The sequence below is a fragment of the Scyliorhinus torazame genome, chromosome 2 (assembly GCF_047496885.1).
Source record: "Scyliorhinus torazame isolate Kashiwa2021f chromosome 2, sScyTor2.1, whole genome shotgun sequence".
Classification (NCBI taxonomy): Eukaryota; Metazoa; Chordata; class Chondrichthyes; order Carcharhiniformes; family Scyliorhinidae; genus Scyliorhinus; species Scyliorhinus torazame.
The window spans coordinates 173,759,857-173,786,112 of NC_092708.1; the positions used below are offsets into that span (position 1 = coordinate 173,759,857).

At 48.1% G+C, this 26,256-nt stretch overlaps 1 protein-coding gene across 5 annotated transcripts in view; it reads left to right on the plus strand.

Moving 5' to 3' along the window:
- Positions 1-26,256, plus strand: part of unc80 (unc-80 homolog (C. elegans)) — a 599,468-nt gene that overhangs the window by 496,674 nt on the left and 76,538 nt on the right. For all 5 annotated transcript variants that reach the window (XM_072480367.1, XM_072480341.1, XM_072480351.1 and 2 more), the window contains 4 exons: positions 7,437-7,562; positions 13,783-13,906; positions 17,656-17,862; positions 24,887-25,071. In XM_072480367.1, coding sequence (XP_072336468.1) covers positions 7,437-7,562; positions 13,783-13,906; positions 17,656-17,862; positions 24,887-25,071 — 642 coding nt within the window. The remainder of the gene's footprint in view (positions 1-7,436; positions 7,563-13,782; positions 13,907-17,655; positions 17,863-24,886; positions 25,072-26,256) is intronic.

Here is a 26,256-nt window from a genome sequence, read left to right on the forward strand (position 1 = left end):
ACCGACCACAGACCGTTGGTCCATATCATAGACAAGGATCTAAATGACATGACACCTCGTCTGCAATGTATCATGATGAAGCTGCGAAGGTATGATTTCACCCTGGTCTACACTCCGGGAAGAGATCTTGCCATTGCCGACGCACTGTCCCGATCCATTGGCACTGACAACGCACCATCAGCCCCTATCAGAGAAATCGAGGCCCAAACACAGTTATGCATGGAGAATATGCCTGCTTCGGATGAGAAGCTTTGCCTAATCCGACAGGAGACGCAGAAAGACGCAACCTTACGGAGGGTGCTGCACCTACTCCAGCACGGTTGGACGAGGGGAAAATGTCCACAATTTCAGAATGTCAAGTCAGACCTGATTGAAGTTGACGGCCTGCTGCTACGCAATGCGCAGATTGTGATTCCGGCCACACTCCGCGCCGAGATGCTACATAAGATTCATGAAGGCCACCTAGGAATTGAGAAATGCAAAATGTGAGCACGACAGGCTGTGTACTGGCCCGGCATGAATCAAGACTTAACGGACATGGTCATGACATGTGACACCTGTCAAAGACATCAATCCGCACAGTGTAAAGAACCACTGCAGCAACACAAACTCACAATGGCACCGTGGACAAAAGTGGGCATTGACCTATTTCATGCCACACGGTGTGATTATGTCTTGATCATGGACTATTACTCAAACTATCCGGAGGTACTGAAACTCCATGATCTCACGTCTTCATCTGTCATCAAAGCGTGCCAGGAGACATTCGCGCGACATGGAATCCCGCGTGTGGTGATGTCAGACAATAGTCCCTGTTTCGCGAGCTGGGAATGGAAAGAGTTCTCAGACCACTACAGCTTTCGGCATGTCACATCCAGTCCGCGCTACCCACAGTCAAATGGGAAAGTGGAAACGGTTGTCCACATTGTTAAACAACTTATGAGCAAGGCAACAGATTCACGCTCGGACATCAACCTAGCACTGTTGTCCTACCTAGCAACCCCATTGAACTCAGGACTGTCGCCAGCGCAGATACTTTTCGGCAGGGACATCCAGACAACCCTCCTGGCGATTCAATTCCGAGACCCCGATAATGCTCTGGTACTCGACAAAATGCGGGTACTACGGTCCAATTAAAAACAATACTACGATCAACATGTGATCCCACTCAAGCCACTGAACATGGGCGACATCGTCAGGATCAGGGACCCAAAAGGCGGATGGTCTGAGCCAGCCACGGTAATCAGGCAGGAGGCACCACGGTCCTACATTGTCAAGTCGTCGGCGGGAGTACTCTTTAGCCCGAACCGCCGGGATCTGTTAATGCTTCGGCCTACAACGCCGGTGTTTCCCACACTGGACTTGACCAAGTCCATTAGTCCACAGGACGTTCCTCGCCACACAACGCCAGACAGTACTCTTGATGACATCAAACCGTCATCCCCACCACCACCACCATTAAGACGGTCCAGCAGAAGCCGTAAGATTTGTAACAACACTTCAACACACCCACAAGACAAATATGAACATTTCTTACAATGGACTCATAACACTGCTAATTGTTTCTGTATTACTTTATCGTTTTCGCAGTGTGCAGCTTTGCTTATTCTCACCACTTGTTATGTACAGTTTTCTTGAGGCCAGTCTAGAAAACATATCAAGTCAAAAGGGGCGGATGTAGTGATCTGTACATATGTACATGCATTTGCACATACACCAGGGACTGCAGCACAAATGTGACTGCCACAGCATCACTAGAGGGCAGCATCAGAGACGGGTATAAAGGGTCGAGCCCAAGGCAGGATCTGCCTCTTTTAGAAGCACGGAGCTAGTGAGCAGCAGCACACAGGGATAGCTTAGCATAGGCAGTTTACCTTAGCTTCACTGGTGATACCTCTTGACTGTTGTACATCTAGTTGAACTCTGGAAGCAGAACGAACCCTTTGAATAAAGTATTTGTGTTAACTGTAAGTCTACAGTCGTTATTCAGAATTAGAGAATAACATATCCTGGTCCTCCAGGAAGGGATGGGGTGGGGATACCATGGTTAGACAGAGGCCAGGCCAGGCACAGGGTTTAACATAGCTTTGGTGGTTCTGAGATGGAGACAAGCCTGTAAAGAATATGGTCACCAGATGTCTCACTTCAATTTGTTCACAGATCCACAGGGGCCCAGAGCAATACTGCCTTTCTACTGGCTGTCATCTCGATGAGGAGAAGGAGGGCCCACTGCAGGTTGGCACAGGAACAGGAGGAGAAACGGCCAGAGCAGTAAGAGGGAGCAGGGCCTCAAGAAGGTCAGGATGCTGGTGAACAGGGTCTACTGCAACAAGAAGCAAGGGCCCAATCACAGATGTTTCACAGGTGGTGCAGCTATCTGCAGTTGAATGAAAGGCAATGCTAGAGGAGCCTTAGAACGTCCCGGAATATGGGTGTAGACATTCGCCAGCTTGTCCGCATTGAGCTGCGGCTGCAAGGATTTGGAGGTATTCTCATGCAAATGGCACTGAAGGTCACCACCACCACCTTAAACCTCTTCACCAGTGGCTCCTTCCGGGTCTCCACCAGGGACCGGTGCGGCATCGCCCATTTAGTCACACACAAGTGCATCCAGGAGGTGACAGATGTTCTGTTCAGGAGAGCGTACCAATTTGTCAAATTCCACCTGGATCCCAAAAGCCAGGCTTTGCGATTATTGGGAATTGCAGCATTCTCATGTTTCCCACAAGTGCAGGGCACAATTGACTGCACACATGTGGCCTTGAGAGCTCCCCGGCAACAGCCAGTCACATTCACCAATAGAAAAAGATTCCATTATTTGAACAAACAGCTCATGTGTGATCACAGAATACAAACCCTACAGGTTTGAGCTCGGTTCCCAGGGAGATTTCACAATGCCAACGTTCTGGCTCACTCCCAGATACCACAAGTTATTTATAAAGCTCGGTTGTTGCAGATTGGCTCCTTGGAGACAAGGGATACCACCAGGAGACCTGGATGATGACACCAGTTTGCCTTCCGCAGAGTGATGCTGATGCTGAGCAGTGCTTCAGTACTGCACATGTCTCTACACAGACCATGATTGAGCACATGATGAGCCTCTTAAAGATGAATTTAAGATGTTTGGACTGATCAGGAGGGCTTTCCAATACTCACCACAGAGTGTCCCAGACTATTGTTGTCTTTTGCATCCTGCAAAACCTAGCACTCTAAAGGGTTGTGTTGCCTGAGGGAGACATGGAGAACCAAGATCTTTCCTCCGATGATGAGGATGGTGAAGGGGGTGAAGCTGGGGAGGCCCAGGATGTCACTGAGCCACATGCAGAGACTATAACAGAACTATGATGTAGTAGACATACCAGCGCCAATCTAATAGCTACCAGATTCCAGCAGAGTATACTGCCAACACATTTATTTAACCTTTCGGTTTTCTGTCCTTGGTTGGCTGGAAGGCCCAGCTTATTTTTGATTACAGACAATGGGCACGATTTAATGGCCGCGTTGCGCTTAAGCAAGAACATGACAAGGCTATTAGATCATGGGAGCGGCCAAAAACGAGAACTGTGCTGGGTGCCGATCGGTTTGCTATTTAACTGGCCCGCTCCTGTTGGCGAAATCAGGAACCCGCTATAGCATGGTGAGAAACCAATATTTACCATTACGGCCAATCATCCGTATAGTTAACGGAAGCGACCCCTATCTAATGGGCTCCCGTTTTCTAACAGCCACCCCAGCAAATGGTCACGCAGGCGCCGATTAGTACACCTTTTTTAAAAAGGAAGCTGCCGCAAGTGCTGCTGTGGGGATACGAGGAAGTGAGTAACCATCTTCACTCCCGGGCAATGAGTTGGGGTTGCTGCCCCGACGCTCGGAGAGGAGGGTGGGGAAGCCCCCCAAGGGGACCGGTCTTGGCCGGGGTGGCCGGCCATCGGTGTGGGGTGGTGGTGGGGTGGAGACTGGTGTCTCAGTGTCCGCCATGCTATACCCTGAGCCCGGGGAGGGCACGCAGGACCAGCCTGAGGTTGGTGGGCATGCAGCAGTGGTGAGGGTCTGGCAAGCCCAGAGGGCCCGGAAGGTCCTCATCCTCGCCCGATTCATGGAGCCTCATCTGTCTTTCCCCCCCTTCCCACCTCCTCTCCCCATCCCTCAGCCTTCCCCCTCATCCCATTTCTTTCCTCCCCCTTCCACCCTCTCCCTTCACCCTCCCCTCCCCTCCCCCACCCATTCTTCTCCCCCCTTTCCCTCTCCCGCACTGTTCCACCCTCCCAGAGTCTGTGTAACATCACTCCAGGGAGATGGGCCTGTGTCAGTAGTGTCCGCGGGCCACTGTCGGGGGCAGGGAGTTGATGATAATCCACTGAGAGCTGAGCGCTGGTGCTCCTCAATCTATGCCATAGTCTGACTCGTGCCTGCCCGTTGCGTGCTCACTCACAACCATTGTCTGAGCATTGGGTGTGGAAGAGGCATCCAAGATCTCCATGCCTGGGTAGGTGGGGCAGGGGATTGGTGCTCGGCCCCCATTGCAGAAGAAAGTGCCAGAGGTGTCATATTTCTCGAGTGCGACGTTTTTTAATGCTGTACAAATGTGTCCCCAACAGCCCCGATCAACTGATGGTACCACCCCACCTTCAACACCCCTCCCACTCCTTCCTCTGCCTCAACACAACCTACTCCCTCTTGCCCTCAAACCCTCCCTGCCTCCAGTCACCTTTCAGTGATCCTTGACCTTCAGTGCTCTACCGCTGTGTCTAGGTGCGTCCCCAGGATGCATATCAGAGGTGGAAGCAACCTGCTGCCTACCACGTCCTGTGGCCTTCAATGCCGTTGGCGGGCATCCTCTAGGTGCCCTGGGGCCAGAGGGCCTGGGCCACTTGTTGGTAGCACATGCCCCGCCATGCCACCCTGTTCCGAGTACTGACTCCGAGACATGTCGTTGTCAGGGCGATGGGTCTCAGGGGAACTGGAGGCCGCCGATATCACTCCATAGGGTGGCTCCAGTTTGGCACTGAGTGTCCCCTCACGATTGGCGCAATTGGCACTCTGGGGTTCACCTCGGGGCGAAGGGGCAGCTGGATCGAGCCCCGGCTTCTCCCTAGTCATCTGGCTCTGCCAGCCCTGGCGGCTCCCCAATGTCTACAGCATGGTGCAGACAACATCTGCGATGCCCTTCCATAACTGGGGCATGCTCTGGAGTGCCCCGGCAATGCCCACATGCCCGTGACTCCTCGGCTTGCCCACCTGAGACTGGGACACCTCCCCCAGCGACGGGGATATGCTCTGGAATGCCTCGGCAATTCCCACCTGAGACTGGGACATGCTCCGCAGTGCCTCATCAAGGTCCACCTGGGACTGTGGGTCTGAGGCAGGTCCCCCAGCGAGTCGGACATGCTGTCGAGGTGCTCAGCTATGGCCGTCACTGACTGGGCCACACCTTGGAAACCTTGCCGATGTCGTGCTCCAGGCTCTCCACTACGGTCGCCACCCCAGCAATGTTGGCCTCAGTGGCATGCATTGCCGGTGCCATCTTCTGCGACCTCTGGGACTCCTCCAATCGGCTATGGACCTGCTGGGTGTCACTGGCATCCCCCTTTGAATCTCACAGCCACACCCTAGCATCTGCATCTTATCCGGGTAAACCTGGCCCAGAGTCTCAGCATCTGACTGGGACCCAGCTGGGTCCTGGGGTACAGGAGACCGCCGACTGCTGACTCGCCTGGGTGTTCCTGCTTCCACCTGATGTGCATCGGCAGCTGTGTAGCTGTGTGGTGCTCACCAGAGTGTGCCCCAAAAGCCTGTCCACTACTATTGCCCACCAAGATGTGTGTCTCTGCGCTGAGGGTGGGGATGTCAGCTGTGCTGTGAATACGGCGGTCTGCTCGTAGCTCCCCTCCAAGGTGTTCTCATGGAGACCTGGGGGGGTGGGAGGGACCAACCCAGATGGGCTGTAACTGTCGGATGAGGATCAGGTGGGGGAATGGGCATGAGGTCAGTGCGAGGGATGGATCATTCTGTATGGCATTAACAGGGGAGAAAAGAATCACCCATGTTCCCTACTTGTGAATGTTGTTTTTTGCTGGAAGCCCACATGTGCCTGGATACCAGAGTGGTTTGTTCCAGGAGTGGGCTGAGAAACAGAGGGGTTGTATAGTGGGGCTCAGGCTGGAGAGCATGTTGCCTTCCTGACTCCTCTCAATTTTTAAAAATTAATTTACAGGATGTGGGCATCGTTGGTTAGGCCTGCATTCATTGAGGCAGCTGGTGTCCAACAGAGGGACCTGACAACAACAGGGCAACCATAGACCCATACCGCCACCTTTACATTGACTCTCCTCCCTCTGCATCAAATTCACCAAGGCCTCCCTAACTGACTACACCTCACTAACTATGTTCCGAAGGTCCAACAGATATCCTTCTCTGAGGGCTTACTGCCATACTAACAGTATGATGTGGAGATGCTGGCGTTGGACTGGGGTGAGCACAGTAAGAAGTCAGGTGAGGAAGGAGCAGCGCACAGAAAGCTAGTGACATCGAAACAAACCTGTTGGACTTTAACCTGGTGTTGTAAAACTTCTTACTATACTAACAGTAGCCAGTGTTCCTGGTGCCTCTGTCAGTACTAGAGGGATGCCCACCTTTGATTGGCTGGAAGCACTCTGAGGTGGTAAATTCAGCCTTTAGGACCCAGGAACCACAACGGCACGGCATGCAGCGGACGTCCTGATTGGGATTTAGTTGCGTCTGGTCTTACGGAAATGACTGTGACTGGGTTGAGCAGGTGGTCAGACCCATCACCTCGACCATTAAATTCCTCCCTAAATTTGCAATCAGTGGCTGAATATGAGAAGTTCCACCACCACAGAATTGTAAGCCAGCGAGTGTGATCTTCAGCAGAGAAATGCAGGTGAAAAATTTATGATAAAGATGACATCATAGCCCACCTCCTCCTGGGTGTATTTGAGATTTTTTTTTAGCTTCTGCCACCATCAATTCTATCCTCTTGGCTGCCCTTTGTATTGATTCCTCTGACCTCTACTCATGCAACATTAGATAATGAACAAGATCAGGAAATCAAGGTGTTTTCCTGTCCTTCATACCAAATGTTACTGCCTTGAGCACTGGGTATCAATTCTGGAGTTGTATCTGATCTGTTTGCCTCCATTAAGTCTGTAGCAGAGGTAGCACGGCAGCCCTATTTGCAACTAACCCCTACAATAGAGTGCAAAAAACAACTCTAAATTTCTGTTCAAAAGGCAGTTAAATAGTTTCACACTTCTAAGCATGAAACTGAAATCGGATGGTGAACAAATAAATGTAGATAGTAAACGTACTCCTATTTTTAGTTGCAGAAAAGTTTCAAACAAAAAGCAGACTTTAGGAAGTGGTACTTCTCTGAATGATCACGATGAGGAATAAATTCTTCCATTTGTTATTTATAGGTAATGGGCGTTGTTGGGCCATCCAGTGTTGCTGATGGTCTACCTCTTCTACACTTGAGTCCATATCTCTCTCCACCTCTACCTTTCAGCACAGCAGTTGTTAGACTTGTGGCATCACAGATTCAGGTATTTTAATTTTGTTGTTTAAAATCTTGAAGGTAAAATCTCCTGGGTGCGGAGGGGGGGGGGGGGGGGGGCTGGAGAGAGGGAGCAACATTCTCGCAATCTCCCACTCACTACAACAGAATTCCTGGAGATATAACATAAGTGTAAATTTGCATAATTTTCCCAGAGCTTCCACCAAGGGGGCATTGGGAGAATCCTGTGTAAATTCCATCTCCAATGGTATTTTGTACAAGTGGAAAATTATAGCTGGATATGAAAACAAAACGTCACTGAGGGATTCTCTGGTCCCACTGCACATGTAGGACAGACCAGATAAGGACAGCAGATTTCCTTCCCTGAAGCACATTAGTGAACCAGATGCGTTTTTACGACAATCGACAATGGTTTCATGGTCGCCGTTAGAGTTTTAATTCCAGATTTTTATTGAATTCAAATTCCACCAACTATCCTGGCAGGATTCGAATCCAGGTCACTAGAGCATAACCCTGGGTCTCTGGATCACTAATCCAGTGACAATACCACTATGCTACTGCCTGTTGAAACATTTCAGTGCACTGTTTGCGAGTCTTTTCAAACAGAAGAATCAAGGAAAATATCCATGTAGCTTGAGATGGAGAAAGCAGTTGAAGTAAATTAAATATAAATTTTTATTAAGTGTTTTAATTTTGAGTACAAAAAATTGAGCTTTTGCCGACTTACAATAAGTTTGGGCTCTTAGGAAATAGAGAGTTGACTGGATCATAAATGTCCATATAATTGAGTTTTTAAAAATACACAGCCGGAACTTTCTCGCCGTTCACGCCGGTGGGATCTTACTGTCCCACCGACACTGCACCCCCGCCACAGCTTTCACAGCGGTGAGGGGGGTATTCAACAGTAACGCTTTTGACAGTGGCGGGACCTTCTTGTCACGCCACCGGCCAATGGCAGGCCACCTCTACCACTGTGAAACATGCGGCGGGTTGCAACAAAAGTCCCGCCGGTTGAATGCTGTAAATCTGAAATTAAACCAGTTCATTTTAAAAATACATAGCCAGTGGTAAATATTGGAAAATATCAAATGTTAAAAGGCTCAGTGTCATGGCTGAAGTTGGAGAGTTATTTTAACCAGCAGACAAGCAAATCATGATAGCTTCCTCCACTAAACATTGCCTGTTTTACACACTACTCAAATTACTTCCCTTTGAAGTTAATAGAAAGTAAAATAGGCACTTCATCAAATCCTATCAATTTCCTGCTGGATGAATGAGGCTAAAATTGCTTCCTTTGATTCCAGTGAATGATTACACAAAAACGGCAACCTGTATATTTCAGATGCAGCATAACCTGCTCTGCATTTCCAAAATTGTTTTTTTTCTCTCTGTTAGTCTTATGTTAAACTGAACAAATTATTTGTCTTCTTATCTAGATCTTATTTATATCATAGAGTCATAGAGGTCTACAGCACAGAAAAAGCCCTTCGGCTCATCATTTCTGTGCCAGTCAAAAATAACCACCGAACTATTCCAATCCCATTTTCCAGCACTTGACCCATAGCCTTGTATGCCTTGGCATCGCAAGGGCACATTTAAATGCATTTCAAGTGTAATGAGGGTCTCTGATATTAGACTGACTGGTATGTAGTTCCCTGGTTTATTCCTTCCTCCCTTTTTGAATAATGGCACCACATTGGCTATCCTCTCTCTGTCACCTCTCCTGTGCCCAGAGATGAATTGAAAATTATTACCAGTGCCCCTGTTATTTCCTTCCTTGCCTCACTCAGCCTGGGACACATTTCATTTTGCCCTGGAGATTTGTCTGCCTTTAAGCCTGCCAGACCACTCAGAACCTCCTCTCTGTCTATGTTAATTTCTTTAATTTCATCACAGTCTTTCTCCCTGATTTCGACATCCTCATCGTCCCTCTCACTAATGAACAGTGACACAAAGTATTTATGTAGAACTCCACCTACATCCTCCAGCTCCACACACAAATTACCACTCTGGTCCTCAATTGGTCCTACTCTTTCCCTAAATATCCCTTTACCTTTAATGTACTTGCAAAACAACTTCGGATTGTCCTTTATTTTACCTGCCAGACTTTTTTCATGCCTCCTTTCTGCTCTCTTAATTTCCTCTTGCACATTCTATCATCGTCTTAGGCTTTTGCTGTTTTGAGCCCTCTGCCATAAGCCTCCCTGTTTTTCTTTATACACTGCTCTATACCTTTCGATATGCAGGGTCCTTGGGATTTGTTGGTCCCATCTTTTTCCTTTATTAGAGCATGTTGGCCCTGTACTCTCCCTATTTCTTTCTTGAATGCATCCCACTGTTCTGTTACAAATTTACTTAAAAGTGTCTGCTCCCAATCCACACAGGACAAATCAGATCTGGGGCGGGATTCCATACCCGGCGGGGCAGGGGGGTCCCGGCGGGACGCAGTGGTGTGAACCACTCCGGCATCGGGCCGCCCCAAAGGTGTGGAATCCTCCGCACCTTCAGGGGCTAGGCCCGCCCCGGAGTGGTTGGTCCCCCGCTGGTTGGCGGGATAGGGGCCTGACGCAACGCCAACCGACGGCGAAGGGCCTCCGCCGGCCGGCACAAGTCGGCGCATGCGCGGGAGCACCAGCGCATGCTGGTGTCATCCCCGCGCAGGGATTCACTTCCGCATCGGCCATCGCGGAGGACCACAACGGCCGATGCGGAAGGAATAGAGTGCCCCCACGGCACAGGCCCGCCCGCGGATCGGTGGGCCCCGACCACGGGCCAAGCCACCGTGGGGGCACCTCCCGGGGCAAGATCCCCCCGCGACCCCCAGGAACCCCGGAGCCCACCCGCGCCACCATGTCCCGCCGGTAAGTGACCTACCCTGATTTACACCGGTGGCACCGGCTACAGGCGGGCGGGACTTCGGCCCATCGCAAGCCGGAGAATTTGGGCATCCCCAGCGCCCATTGAGTTGCGCCGGACCCCGCCTTTCTCCGAGGCGGGCGGCGCGACTCACGCCGGGCCGGTTTTTGGGGGCAGGAGAATTGGGAAGACGGTGGGGGCGGTATTCACGCCGACCCCCAGCGATTGTCCCACCTGGCGGGGCGCCGGAGAATCCCGCCCCTGATCTTTTTAAACCCGGCTGTCCCCCAGTTTAGAAATTTGATTTCAGGCCCATCCTTGTCCTTTTCCATTACAATCTTGAAACAAATGGAGTTATCTTCACTGTCTGCAAAATGCTCCCCTAATGATACTTCAACCACTTGTCCAGCTTCGTTACCGAAAATTAAATCCAGGACCACCCCTCACTTGTAGGACCTTCTTTGTAGCGGCTTAAAATATTGTCCTGGATTAATTTTAAGAATTCCGCTCCTTCTAAACGTTTTACACTATGGCTACCCCAGTTAATGTTCGGGACGTTGAAATTCCCCACTATCATTGCCCCATTACTTTTACACTTCTCTGAAATTTGCCTACATATTTGATTGTCTTTTTCTCTCAGGCCCATAGAACACTCCCAGAAATGTGATTGCTCATTTTTGGTTTTTAAGTTCTACCCATATGGTTTAATTTGAAGAGCCTTCTATGATGCCATCCCTCCTTACTGTGGTGTTCTTTATGTTGCTAAATTCAGGATGATTGGCATAGTGTCCACAAAGACCACAAAATAGCTTTAACTTGAACAAAGCTATAAATATATTGACACTACTAATTTGGATTCGATGCTTACTCTCAGATAATACACAACTCTCGCTCACACTATCTTTCCTTCAATTTGCTCTCTAGCCTTCTCCTCAATCTCTCACCCATAATGTGGGTCGGGGAACACTTCAGCAGTCTGATGCAGCCTCTGATCTCCGGGTAAGCGTTCTCCAAGGCGGCCTTCAGGATGCGCGACAACGCAAAATCGCCGAGCAGAAACTTATAGCCAAGTTCCCCACACATGAGTACGGCCTCAACCGGGACCTTGGATTCATGCCACATTACATTCATTCCCCACCCTCTGGCCTGGGCTTGAAAAATCCTACCAACTGTCCTGGCTTGAGACAATTCACACCTCTTTAACCTGGGGTTACCCCTATCCCTCGATCTGTAAAGACTTAATTACCTGAAAATGCTCCCATTCAAAGCATTGTCTTACAGCTTTGACCTTGTCTATATATATGTTTCTTGAACATACCTCTTCATTCACCTGAGGAAGGAGCAGTCCTCCGAAAGCTAGTGTTTGAAACAAACCTGTTGGACTTTATAGGTGGTGTAAGACTTCTTACAGTTCTCACCCATAAGGCTTAGCATCAATGTTTTATATACTTGTACATCTAGCTCCCTCTAGTGGTTGACTTATACATTTCGTTAACCCTTGCAGTTCTTACATTTAGGATAATACCATTACCCCCTTTCTTTGGAAAAGAAAAAATTATAAACTTTGTTAATCATGAACTTGTTATTACTTTTTACATTCAGTTACAAATAACTTACATCACATTGTTGATGTCAAATTAATAATCATTATAGTCATTACAAATGTAATCCGTTCGGTGGACTTTTCGTTCTAGTTGATCTTCTCAGTGGTTTGTTCAAAGTATGCAGTTGGTTTTCCATATTGTCTTGCTGTATTGGTGACAAGTAAGGATTAGGAAATCAATGTCCTGGAAGATGTTATCTTGATCAATAACATTTTGATATTGAGACGGAACATGATGTTTTATCCGCAACAGGGATCTTCCATTTCTTCTGAACATAAAACGTTGTTCAGTCTGAACTAAGTATGATCTGGGTGTGACTTGTCTTCGAACTTTAGCTATGTGTTGCCATCTACCATCAGGATTTTGTAGACATACATAGTCTCCTTCTTTTAATTTTGATAGAGGTTTTGTTTGCTTGTCATAGTTCTCTTTTTGTTTCTGTTTTCTTAATTTGATACAGTTGTGTATCTCTTGATGATCCATATCTGGAATAGTCATCTCAGGTAACATGGTGCAGGTTTTTCTACCCATTAGCACCTGAGCTGGCGATAATTCAGATGACAGTGGTGTTGCTCTGTACGTCAAAAGTGCCAAAGATACATCTTTGTTGTCATCGATTGCTTTAGAGAACAATTTTTGATTATTCCTACGCCCTTCTCTGCATTGCCATTTGGTTGAGGATACAGTGGGCTTGATGTGATGTAATTAAAGTTGTACTTTTCTGCACAGTTTGTCCACTGCCAGCTTGTGAAGCAAGGACCATTGTCAGAGACAACGTGTAATGGTATCCTATGGCGTACAAAAATGGAATTTGCTGCGCGTATGACAGATCTTGTTGTTGAATCATTCAGCGGCATCACCTCGGGATAGTTGGAATAATAGTCGATGGTGACTAGATAGTCACAACCTTTAAAGTAGAACAAATCCATACCAACTTTGATCCATGGATTGGTGATGAGTTGATTTTCTTCCATACTTTCTTTGCATTGCACAGGTTGATGCATTCGGCAGATTGCATATTCCTGTACATGACTGTCGACATCCTTGTTGATTCCAGGCCAGTACACAGATTGTCCTGCCCTTCGACAACATTTTTCTACACCCTAATGACCCTCGTGAATCTGTTGCAGAATTCCTTGTCGGAGGCATGCAGGAAAAAGTATTCTATCTCCTTTGAGTAGGAATCCATCTATTACTGATTTTTTAAGCTACAGACTGTTCATTTTATTAAAGGCCAGGAGATTTCAATGCCCTGGCAAGTTAACAGTTCCAATGAATGTTTCCACTTTTTATGCACATTCATGTCTACTTTTAACAGAACTTTTAACTTGACCTCTCCCAAAGGGCTACCCACTTCTCCCAAAGCTGTCCCTGGTTCTATCCAAAGGGCTCCCTACATCGCCACCTGGAAGGTCTAAAGCCCACAAGACCTGCATTAGACATCCCACGAGGAAAAATTGGATCTGTTTGAAAACAGCTGCACTTCTATATGTTTAGCTGCCTCTTTGAATCACAGATGTGCAAACTAAAATCCATCCCGTTCCCCATATCATTCCCCCTTCCCCCGTGAGAGAATGGTGGGTGCCGGATTCAAGGATGGGAGCTCCAGAATCAGGACTGGCCAAGCCAGAGATCCTCTCAGTCTTTGAGAAAGTTCAGGCCTATATGTTTCTAGCCATGGCCTTTCTACTTTACTACATCAACAACAATTTCCATTCTGTCATAGAGCTATTTGAAATGTCTTTGGAGCTATTAAAAATATTTTACATGACTTTTTTTTCATGAAAGGCTTTGAAAGAAGACTTCCCCTTAAGCCATGTGATTTCTCCATTTACTAACCAGGAGAGAAGGGAAGGAATGCTCCTGAATCTTCTGATACCATTTGTGCTAACAGTTGGAACTGGGAGCAAAGGTCTGTTATTATAATTATATCTAAAAGCAGTAGTGTTACTTCTGCACATCTTGTTTTCTATTTAGTTTGAAAACATATCACACATGTGAGAAAAAAGGACATTTGCTGGAAGTTGAAGAACATCTTTCCACCAATATAAATTCAGGAATTGTGTGAAGATTGCTAGAAAATGTAATCATAGCTAAATGTCATGCCTGGTATAGTTTTCTTAAAGCTAACTTCTGTTTCAACATTAAATATTATTAATATATTTGAAATGAAAAAACATTATTTCTGTTGGGTAGAAGGTAAAATAAGTTATAATTTAACATAACTCTTTTTCAAAAGAAAAGGTAGTTTGTGTTTGTAGAAAGTGTTGAATGGATCTACCAATAATGGCCCAGCCCCTCTGGCCATAGAATATTTGACTTCAAGTTAGCGGACCACAAGTTAAACCTTTCAGGCGTTATTACTTTTAATTGACAGATTTAGCTATCCTTCATTTAGACCATTACAAATGGCACCTTGTTGCAAGGAGCTACAAATGAAAGGTGAACGATAACTAGCAAGGTGATTGTTCATTTTTTAAATCAGCTGCATCGGGCAGAATTCTCCCATCTGCGACCAAGTCCCATGGCGGGGGCAGGAACGGGGGGCGGGATTCTCTCAGCCCGGGGCCGGGCCAGAGAATCCCCGCGACCGGCGCGAATCGCGCCACGCTGCCCCGACGCCGATATGCCATTCTCCGCAGAGCGGAGAATCGGCGCCTTTGGCGCCGGCGTGGTTGGTGCAGCCCCGGTTCGGGGGCTGCTTTACGCGCCCAGCCCGCCGATTCTCGGCCCGGGATGGCCCGAGCGGCATCGTAAAAATGTTGACTCCCGCCGGTACCATCCACACCTACTCTCAGCCGGCGGGAACTCGGCGTGGAAGGGTTGGGGGGGCGGCCTGTGGGTGGGGGGGGGAGCGGTCCGAACCCGGGTAGGGCCTCCGATGTGGCCTGGCCCGCGATCGGGACCCACCGATCGGCGGGCCGGCCTCTCATGCTGGGGCCTCCTTTCCTCCGCGCCGGCCCCTGTAATCCTGCACCATCTTGCGTCAGGGCCAACGTGTTGAAGGAAGCCACTGCGCATGCGCGTGTTGGTGCCAGTGTCACTGTGCATGTGCACGTTGGTGCCAGTACCACTGTGCATGTGCAGTTGGCTGGCCCCCTGTAGGGTCCAGAATTGCTGATCCTGAGGCCGTGTTGACATCGTCGAGAAACGCAAATGTGTTTCCGACAGCGTCAACACTTAGCCTCAGGATCATAGAATCCCTTCCAGAGATTTTTGCACTGTGGACGCCGACAGAATCCACGCCCTAACGTCTGGCCCTGACCTAATTAATGATGCACCGGGGATGGTGGGGCAGGATTGATAGCGCACATCCCACCATCATATCTGGGCGCCAGAATGAAAATGCACCCAATATCACTGACCCACCCTTGAAGAATTTCCTGTTTCTTGATATCAACTGAGATTGTGTAAATATCTGTGCTTCAAATCGGCCACACTCCCAGCTGAACGAGGTCAGCGTACAATCATAGAAAATAGGTGCAGGAGCAGGCCATTCGGCCCTTTGAGCCTGCACCACCATTCAATATGATCATGGCTAATAATACAAATTCAGTATCCCACTCCCGCTTTCTCTACATACCCCTTGATTCCTTTAGCTGCAAGGACCTCATCCAGCTCCCTCTCGAATATATCCAACGAACTGGCCCCAGCAGCTTTCTGTGGTAGAGAATTTCACAAGTTCACAACTCTCTGAGAGAAGAGGTTCTTCCTCATCTCAGTCCTGAATGGCTTATCTCTTATTCTTTAGGTTGTTACCCCTAGTTCTGGACGTCCCCAACATCAGGAATATTCTTCCTGCATCGAGCCTGTCCATTCCAATCAGATTTTTCTATGCTTCTATGAGATCCGCTCTCATTCTTCTAAACTTCAGTGAGTACATTTGTATTAGCGAGAGGCAGCATGGTTTTGTGAAGGAGATGTCGTGTCTCACTAACTTTAGAGTTTTTCGAAGAGGTCGCAAAGATGATTGATGCAGGTAGGGCAGTGGATGTTGTCTATATGGACTTCAGTAAGGCCTTTGACAAGGTCCCTCATGACAGACTGGTATAAAAGGTGAAGTCACACGGGATCACGGGTGAGCTGGCAAGATGGATACAGAACTGGCTAGGTCATAGAAGGCAGAGAGTAGCAATGGAAGAGTACTTTTCTGATTGGAGGGCTGTGACTAGTGGTGTTCCGCAGGGATCAGTGCTGGGACCTTTGCTGTTCGTAGTATATATAAATGATTTGGAGGAAAATGTAACTGGTCTGATTAGTAAGCTTGCAGATGACACAAAGGTTGGTGGAATTGCAGATAGCGATGAGGACTGTCACAGGATACAGCAGGATTTAGATCGTTTGGAGACTTAGGCGGAGAGATGGCAGATGGAGTTTAATCCGGACAAATGTGAGGTAATGCATTTTGGAAGGTCTATTGCAGATAGGGAATATACAGTGAATGGTAGAACCCTCAAGAGTATTGACAGTCAGAGAGACCTAGGCGTACAGGTCCACAGTCACTGAAAGGGGCAACAAAGGTGGAGAAGGTAGTCAAGAAGGCATACGGCATGATTGCCTTCATTGGCCGGGGCATTGAGTATAAGATTTGGCAAGTCATGTTGCAGCTGTATAGAACCTTAGTTAGGCCACACTTGGAGTATAATGTTCAATTCTGGTCGCCACACTACCAGAAGGATGTGGAGACTTTAGAGAGGGTTCAGAAGAGATTTACCAGGATGCTGCCTGGTATGGAGGGCATTAGCTATGAGGAGTGGTTGAATAAACTCGGTTTGCTCTCACTGGAACGACGGAGGTTGAGGGGCGACCTGATAGAGGTCTACAAAATTATGAGGGGCATAGACAGAGTGGATAGTCAGAGGCTTTTTCCCAGGGTAGAGGGGTCAATTACTAGGGGGCATAGGTTTAAGGTGCGAGGGGCAAGGTTTAGAGGAGATGTACGAGGGTGGTGGGTGCCTGGAACCTGCTGCCGGAGGAGGTGGTGGAAGCAGGGACGATAGTGACATTTAAGGGGCATCTTGACAAATACATGAATAGAGGGATACGGACCCAGGAAGTGTAGAAGATTTTAGTTTAGACGGGCAGCATGGTCGGCACAGGTTTGGAGGGCCGAAGAGCCTGTTCCTGTGCTGTACATTTCTTTGTTCTGTGGTTTGTTCTTTGTTTTTTGTAAGAGCCCAGTGGATCCAGTCTTTCATGTCAGTCCTGCCACCCCGGGAATTAGTTTGCTGGACACCCTCAATAGGAAGAATGTCCTTCCTCAAACTAGGAGACCAAAGCTATACACGATACTCAAGGTGTGGCCTCACCAAGGTCCTGAATAACTGCAGCAGGACATCCCTACTCCAATGCGCAAAGCCTCTCGCTATGAAGACCAGAATGCCAATAGCTTTCCTCACCGCCTGCAGTAGCGGCATGCCAATCTTCAGCGACTGTTGAAGGTGGAAAAGCGGAGTAAAGCAATAAAGGGGAGATAGGGAACAATTCTTTTGGTAAATTTATCAATGAAAAGTTTACTCATAAACTAAAAGTTGTAATTGCCCGTTCTTGATTTGAAATGAAACTGATAATATGAATGGTCGTGTGAATCTTCTCTCACTGGCAAAACAAAATCAGATTGCTAACATTTTTTTTAAGTGACAATTTTCCCCTGTGTTATAGATAGCCCTAACTTGGAGCAGCCTGAGGTTTTCCTGCTGTTACAGACTGTAATCAATATCCTCCTTCCACCACGAATCATCAGTACTTCTCGCAGCAAGAACTTCATGCTGGAGAACTCCCCAGCACACTGCTCTACCCCTGGGGATGCTGGAAAGGACCTGCGACGGGAAGGATTGGCCGAGTCCACAAGCCAGGCAGCTTACTTAGGTAATGTTGGAGAGCATTTTATTGTCAGCAATAGATTAAACAAAAATTTTCAGCAGACTTGAAACAAACGTCCATTACAGAGTTATAAAAAGGATTGAAACTATGTGTATCTGAGCTGGCAGACAGTTTGCTTGAGTCTTTTGATGGTGCACTCATTGAGTGAACTACCTCCTTTGAGGAATCTTCTTCCTGCTGCACCACCTCCAATGTGACACTTGATGGGTCCATGGGAGATGGAGGACATGATTTAGAACTGTGAACATAAGAAGATTTGAGTCAAGTCATCCTTGTGCACATGACCATATTTCACTGTAGCATGAAGTCAACGCAAGTAACTGCTGCACGCCAGGTGGTTGTGTGATATTTTATTCTGTAATCCGGTAGCTTGAATTGAGAGCAGTAAAATTTGTTGAATGGATGGATAGACAACATTTATGTGGGGTAATTGTGAAGGATTGGGTTGACATGACAGTAACATGAAGGTGGATGGTCAAATGGAAAATTGATAAGAAGAGTGATGTACAGGAGTAGGGTTAGGAAAGCTGAGGGACTGGGGTTAGGGTTAGAAGCACATCACAATATACTTGAATGTGCCCTGCAAATAACTTTTCCTAACGTGATTAAATTTTAAACCTCTTCCAGCACTTTATCTAGGTGCATGGCACCACACTCTTGATCCCTTCAGCTACTTCCAGCCACACCGTCTTGTCTTATGTAGCTGGTTTCTTCCTCTGCTTAGTCGAGAACAGGGTCTCCCTGTGGGTCCTTATGGCACAAAGTCACAACCCTAGGGAGGCATCATTGAATTGAAGTGCTGCCTTGTTACAATGTGACTCCATTGTTGTCGATTTTTCTGTGTTGGATTTCCTAAATCCTCCTTCCACTAGCAGGGTCCCTTTAAATACATCAGCTGAAATAGACTCATGCAGGCTATGATCACAATGATCAGTACAGCCCAGGAACAGGCCCTTCGGCCCTCCAAGCCTGCGTCAATCATGATGCCTGCCTGAACTAAACCTTCTGCTCTTCCGAGGTCCGTATCCCTCTATTTCCATCCTTTTCATGTATTCGTCAAGATGCCTCTTAAATGTCGCTATTGAATCTGCTTCCACGTCGACTTCCGGTTGCGGCTATGCCGAGGTAGATCGCACGTTCGTCAGCTCCCGCCAGGAACGGACTTTTGGGCTCTTTAGAGGGGCCCCAACGGCAATTGTTCGACGGCTCCCAGTGTGGGAAGGTGACAGTAAGGTTCGCCCGGCACTGTATGGATTGGACCAGGAGTGGAATAGTTAAGAAAGTGATTTTGGTGCAGCGGAAAGTGCGAGGGAGGAGAAGCAAGATGGCGACGGGTGGAGACCATGCAGCGTGGGCACAGTGGTCACAGGAGCAGCAGGAGTTCCTCAAACGCTGCTTTGCGTAGCTGAAGGCAGAAATGCTGGCGCCAATGAAGGCATCGATTGAGAAGCTTGTGGAGACCCAGAAGGCCCAAGTGGCGGCGATCCGTGAGGTGTGGCAAAAAGCCTCGGAGAACGAGGACGAGATCTTGGGCCTGGCGGTGAAGGTGGAGGCGCACGAGGTGCTGCACAAGAGGTGGCAGGAAAAGTTTGAGGACCTGGAGAATAGGTCGAGGAGGAAGAATCTTCGGATTTTGGGTCTCCCTGAAGGAGTGGAGGGGCCCGATGCCAGGGCATATGTGGTCACGATGCTCAATTCGCTGATGGGCGCGGGAGCTTTCCCGAGGCCCCTGGAGCTGGATGGGGCTCATCGGGTCCTGGGAAGGAGACCCAAAGCCAACGAGCCGCCAAGGGCTGCAGTGGTGAGGTTCCACCGCTTAATGGACAGAGAGTGCGCCCTGAGATGGGCCAAAAAAGAACGGAGCAGCAGGTGGGAGAACACGGAGATCCGAATTTATCAGGACTGGAGTGCGGAGGTGGCTAAGATGAGGGTTGGTTTCAACCAGGCTAAGGCGGTTGTCCATCGGAAGGGGGTGAAGTTCGGGATGCTGCAGCCAGTGCGATTGTGGGTCACGTTCCAAGATCGGCACCACTATTTTGAGATGCCTGATGAGGCATGGAACTTTATCCAGTCTGAAAAGTTGGACTCGAACTGAGGGTTTGTCGCGGGGGGTGTTTACGGTGTTTACTGCGTTTTGGGAATGTTTTTTTTGTTTTGGTGCTGTGTGGGGATGGGTAAATGGATTTGATGTGGGGGCTGTGGGAGAGTGTGGGCGTCGGTGTTGGAGGGACAGGGCCCCGCGGAGGAAGAGGGGGGTGGAGGCCCAGGGATGAGGAGTTGGGGTAAGGCCGTAAAAAGGAGCTGCGCCAGAGGGGGCGGGGCTGGCTCAGATGGAAAGCGCGGGCTTTTTCCCGCGCTAGGGAAGGAAGGGGGCAGGGCCGGGGGGAAGGGCGGTGCTGGAGAGGAGCGCACACTGACTGCCAAGGGGTGGGGGGATTCTCACACTGGGAGGTCGATGGAATGGCGGGAGAAGCCGGGGTCAGCAGGAGTCAGCTGACTTACGGGAATGTCATGGGGGGAGCAAAATGGGGGGAGCAAAATGAGGATCTAGCGAGGGGGGGGGGGGGGGGGGAACTGGGTTGCAGCTGCATTGGCCAAAGGGGAGCTGGAGGTAGGAGAGGTAGTCGGGGTGGGGGTCCGCCGCCTGGGGGACTGGAGGGTGCGGGAGGGGCGGGCACGTGGCTGGCCTAAAAAAGGTGATGGCTAGTCAGCAGGGGCGGGGCGGCGAGTAGCCCCCTAATCCGGCTGATAACTTGGAATGTGAGGAGCCTGAACGGGCCGGTCAAGAGGGCCCGGGTATTCGCGCACTTAAAGGGACTGAAGGCAGACGTGGTTATGCTCCAGGAGACCCATTTGAAGGTGGCAGATCAGGTTAGGCTGAGAAAGGGATGGGAGGGCAGGTCTTTCATTCAGGGCTGGATGCGAAGAACAGAGGGGTTGCAATACTGGTGGGGAAGCGGATGTCGTTCGAGGCACTGAATATTGTAGTGGATAATGGAGATCGATATGTGATGGTGAGTGATAGGTTGCAGGGGGTGCGGGTGATACTGGTGAACGTATATGCCCCAAATTGGGATGATGCCGGATTTATGAAACGCATGCTGGGTCGGATTCCTGATCTGGAGGTAGGAAGCTTGATAATGGAGGTGGACTTCAACACGGTGGGGAACCCAGCACTGGACTGTTCTAGGTCCAGGATGGTTAAGAGGCCGGCTGCGGCCAAAGTGCTCAGGGGGTTTATGGACCAGATGGGGGGAGTGGATCCATGGAGGTTTGCCAGGCTGCTGGCCAGGGAATTTTCCTTTTTTCCCACATCCATAAAGCCTACTCCCGGATAGATTTCTTCATCTTGAGTCGGGCGCTAATCCCGAAAGTGGAGGGAACGGAATACTCGGCCATAGCCATCTCGAATCACACCCCGCATTGGGTGGAGCTGGAGTTGGGGGAGGAGAGGGACGAGCGCCCGCTGTGGCGCCTCAATGTGGGACTGTTGGCGGATGAGGAAGTGTGCGGGCGGATTCGGGGGTGTATTGAAAGATACTTGGAGGCCAATGACAACGGGGAGGTGCAGGTGGGGGTAGTCTGGGAGGGTTGAAGGCAGTGGTCAGGGAAGAGCTGATCTCCATTAGGGCCCACAGGGAGAAGAGAGAGAGGAGGGAGAGGGAGAGGTTGGTGGGGGAGATTTTAAGGGTGGATAGGAGCTATGCAGAGGCCCCCGAGTAGGGGCTACTTAGTGATGTGTTGGGTGTTCTGGATCACATACAGGTCACCAACACTTGAAGTAGTGCAACACTATTTTATTAAAGGTTAACTATTTAAATATACTTGAACTATGGGTAAATATGATACCAGCTTTAACTAAAGGCCTTTGCCCTGTCCTAACCAGTTGATGCACTCAGCACATGGTGAATGTCTGTGTTGCAGGCTGTGAGCTCTGTGCTCCTAGCTAGCTGCTACTCGAATGAGCGGGATCTCTGATGTCCCCTGTCTTTCTAGTGCGTGTCCTCTCACTGGTGATTGGCTGCGGTGTTGTGTATGTTGATTGGTCCCACTGTGTGTCCATCAGTGTGTGTCTGCACCATGATATACTAGTGTATATTATGACACTTAGGGAGCGACGGAACCTCCAGATGGAATTCGACCTGATGACTACGGGGAAAGCAGAGGCACAGTGGAGAAAAGCGCAAGGGGCAGCATATGAGTATGGGGAGAAGGCGAGTTGGATGCTGGCACATCAGCTTCGTAAGAGGGAGGCAGCGAGGGACATTGGTGGAGTTAGGGAAAGAGGGGGGAATACGGTGAGGAGTGCGGTGAGAATGAACAAGGTATTTAGGGACTTCTATGGGGATCTGTACAGGTCTGAGCCCCCGGCGGGGGAGGAGGGGATGCGACGGTTCTTAGATCAGCTGACGTTCCCGAGGGTGGAGGAGGAGCAGGTGGCCAGGCTGGAGGCGCCGATTGGGCTGGAGAAGCTGGTTAAAGGTTTGGAGAGCATGCAGGCGGGGAAGGCCCCAGGGCCGGATGGGTTCCCAGTTGAATTTTATAGGAAATACTTGGACCTGCTGAGCCCGTTGCTAGTGAGAACTTTTAATGAGGTGGGGGGTGGGGGTGGGGGGGGGGGGGGGGGGGGGGGGGGGACCTTGCCCCCGACAATGTACTGGGTGCTGATTTCTTTGATTTTGAAGCAGGACAAGGATCCGTTGCAATGTGGGTCGTATAGACCGATCTCGCTCCTCAATGTTGACGCTAAGTTGCTGGCGAGGGTTCGGGCTACGAGAATTGAGGACTGTGTCCCGGGGGTGATTCATGAGGACTAGACGGGATTTGTGAAGGGTGGGGGGGAGGGGAGGTTCTTTTGGGGTGGCTTTTGGGTTAAGGTGGGGTATTTCCCTATTTGTGTTTTCTACTGTTATATGGGGGGTTATTGTATCTGGGGGAAATCCTATGTATAATTTCTGTTTGTTGTGGTTTTGTTTCTTTTTCTTGTTGGGGGGGGGTTTTGTTGAACATTTGTTGAAAAATTTGAATAAATATATTTAAATTAAAAAAAAAGAATCTGCTTCCCCTCCCCCAGCAGCACGATCCAGGTGCTCACCAGTATGTGTATAAAAACTTGCCTCGCACATCTCCTCTAAACTTTTCCCCTCGCACCTTAAACCCATGTCCCCAAGTAATTGACTTTTCCACCCTGGGAAAAAACATGTCTATCCACTCCATCCATGTCACTCATAATTTTGTAAACCTATATCAGGTCGCCCCTCAACCTCTGTCGTTCCAGTGAAAACAATCTGAGTTTATCCAGACTCTCCTCACACCTGCTAGCATTTATTGGACAGGAAACCTAAACGTTAGATGCTAATGCAATGGTTGGACTAAAATGTCACTGACAAATTCCCTGCTGAAACCTCCAAATTCCCCACTGCGAGTGACTCAAAACTATTAAAATCCAGCCCAAAATGTCATTAATTTAAAATAGTCACTAAAGAGTGTAAAGATGGAGGTTAGCAGTACTTTCTTCATGTTGAGTAGAATCTTTTCCCAAAGAGCAGTGGAAGGAGGGAGCAGTGCATCATTTAAGGCAAGGAAAGATTCAACAAATCTTTCATGCAAAGGGTCTCTGTTGGGAAACATGTTTGGATTTTTATACTAAAGAGCCAGCAGACACTGATGGAGTGAAGTATCTCCTTCTGTGCTGTAAATATCTAATTCTCTCCAAAATTTTCTCTCTTTCAACAGCTACTCAGCAGTACATTCAGTGCTGGGATGCACACCACAGGAGTGATAACACTGACCAATAGATATTTTTATGTTAAGTAAACTTTGAACACCAAATCAATTACATTAGCAACAAAGTTATATAGTTATATAGCTTTACAGTAAAAACAGTTCGGAAATAAAAGGAGAAAACTTTAACTTACTCCCTCCAGCTGCAACTATATATATTCAAATTAAGCAAACCAATACAGCTCAAAGACCACTTAGAAATAAAGTTAACAATCAAGCTCACTTGCTTTTCTCTGTGCAGAGACCTTGAAGAGAACCTTTCATGAGTGAACTCAAGACACTTCAGTTCAATTTAAAATCCTGTGGTGAACTGAAACTATCGACAGATCCAGTTACAAATTAAAGAGTTACAGCATGAAAAAAAAAATGAAACCGTTTGAATTGGAATTAGAAGTAAAGGAAAAAGATAAGGGGGGCGATTCTCCGCAGCACAGAACAAGAGCCCGCGCCGTCGCATTTCACGACGGCATGAACAAGGCCCAGGCACGACCTATTCTGGCTCCCACAGGGAGACAGCACGGTGCTGGAGCGGTTCACGCCGCTCCAGCGTCTTTACGCGGTGCCAAATGGGCGCCGCGCCAACCCGCGCATGCGCAGTTGGGGCAGCCCAACTGCGGGGAACTTCTTACGCACGCCGGCCCCTCACCAACATGGCGCCGGTGATCTGGGGCCGCGCGCGGAAGGAGCCGGGGGTGGGGGAGGGGGGGAGAGGCCAGCCCGCCGAACGTTGGGCTCCGATCGCGACCTCAAGTTATTTATTGGCCTGAACTGCATAAGGATATAGTTGAATTATTTTGTACATGTCACACGCATCAAATAATAGGAAAACAAGCGGTAATCAAACCAGCACCCGGAATTTAGTGAACCTTTTACTAGGGTCCTAACTGATTACGTGGGACCTCTTCCTAAGATGAAAAGTGGGAATCAATATTTGTTGATCATAATGGATATGTCTACAAGATTTTCAGAGGCCATTCCATTTCAAAATATTATGTGTAAAATATCTATTGGTCAGTGTTAGCACTCCTGTGGTGCTGTCACCTTTCTTCACCGTTCTATAAATTGCAAATAATTGGGTTCTCATCAGGGATCCTAACGCATTGTTTCTTTATTCCAATCCAATCAACTATATTCTTAATCTAATATCAAATATGTTAAACAAAATCAAATCGTAGTAATGACTTCTTATTTGTCTCTCTATTTTAAATCTTCCTATGCCTGTTAGCTTTAAAGGTGATCCTTGTCTGCTTTGAGCATCATTTGGGAAGTCAATGGTATAAGCTCAGTTTGCAAGTCAAAGAAATGGCACTGCGAAAGGTCGGAGGCCTTGCCATGTGGGATTTTATTGATTTTATAGTGAGGACAAGAATCCCTATCTTCGTTCTTCTGCGTCCTTTTATCCAATGTAAGGTAAAGAAACTTCTCAATCATTTTTCTAACAGCGGATTTTCTTTTAAATATCCGTGATAATTGTGTTGAATCAGTTTCAGCTAATTAAACTACAGATATAATCATGTAATCTCTGGATATTCTTCAACGTTTTTTATGATAGTTTGTTGTATATGCGAATACAGAGGAGAAGAATTTCCAGTTTAGGCTCAATTTAGGTAAATATTGTGCCCAAAACTTTGGTACCCCGCCCAATATTGTAAATATTGTGCCCAATATTTTGTGCCCCTTTTGAAAAGTATTTATTTTTGTCTTCCAACTTTCATATGGATTAATTTGCATGTTGGCAAATCTACCGTGAACAATTGAGCAGTGTATTAAACAAAGAACAAAGAAAAGTACAGCACAGGAAATCTTTTTTTAAATTTCTATGAATACTTCATCATTTTTTAAACTTGCTGAATTTTAATCAAACAGCTAAATATAGGTTTATCAGTGTGAGGATCCTAACTATTCACAATATATATTAATTATTTAGATGATTGAACTAAATGTAATATCTCTAATTTTGCAGATGACGCAAAGCTGGGTGGGAGGGTGAGCTGTGAGGAAGATGCAGAGATGCTTCAGTGTGATTTGGACAAGTGGAGAGAGAAGGCAAATGCATTGCAGATGTAATATAATGGGGATAAATGTGAGGTTATCCAATTTGGTAGCAAAAACAGGAAGGCAGATTATTATCTGAATGGCTATAGATTGAGAGAGGGGAATGTGCAATGAGACTTGGGTGAACTTGTACATCAGTCACTGAAATAAGTATGCAGGTACAACAGGTGATAAAGAAGGCAAGTGATATGTTGACTTTCATAGCGAAAGGCTTCAAGTACAGGAGCAGGGATGTCCTTCAGCAATTATACAGGGTCCTGGTGAGACCACACTGGAATATTGTGTTCCATTTTGGTCTCCTTATGTGAGGAAGGATGTTCTTGCTATAGAGGAAGTGCAATGAAGGTTTACCAAACTGATTCCTGGGATGACGGGACTGATGTATGAGGATAGATTGAGTCGGTTACGATTATATTCGCTGGAGTTTAGAAGAATGAGGGGGGATCTCAAAGAAACCTATGAATTTCTAACAGGACTAGACAGGGCAGATGCAGAAAGGATATTCCCATGGCGGGTGAGTTCAGAACCAGGGGTCACAGT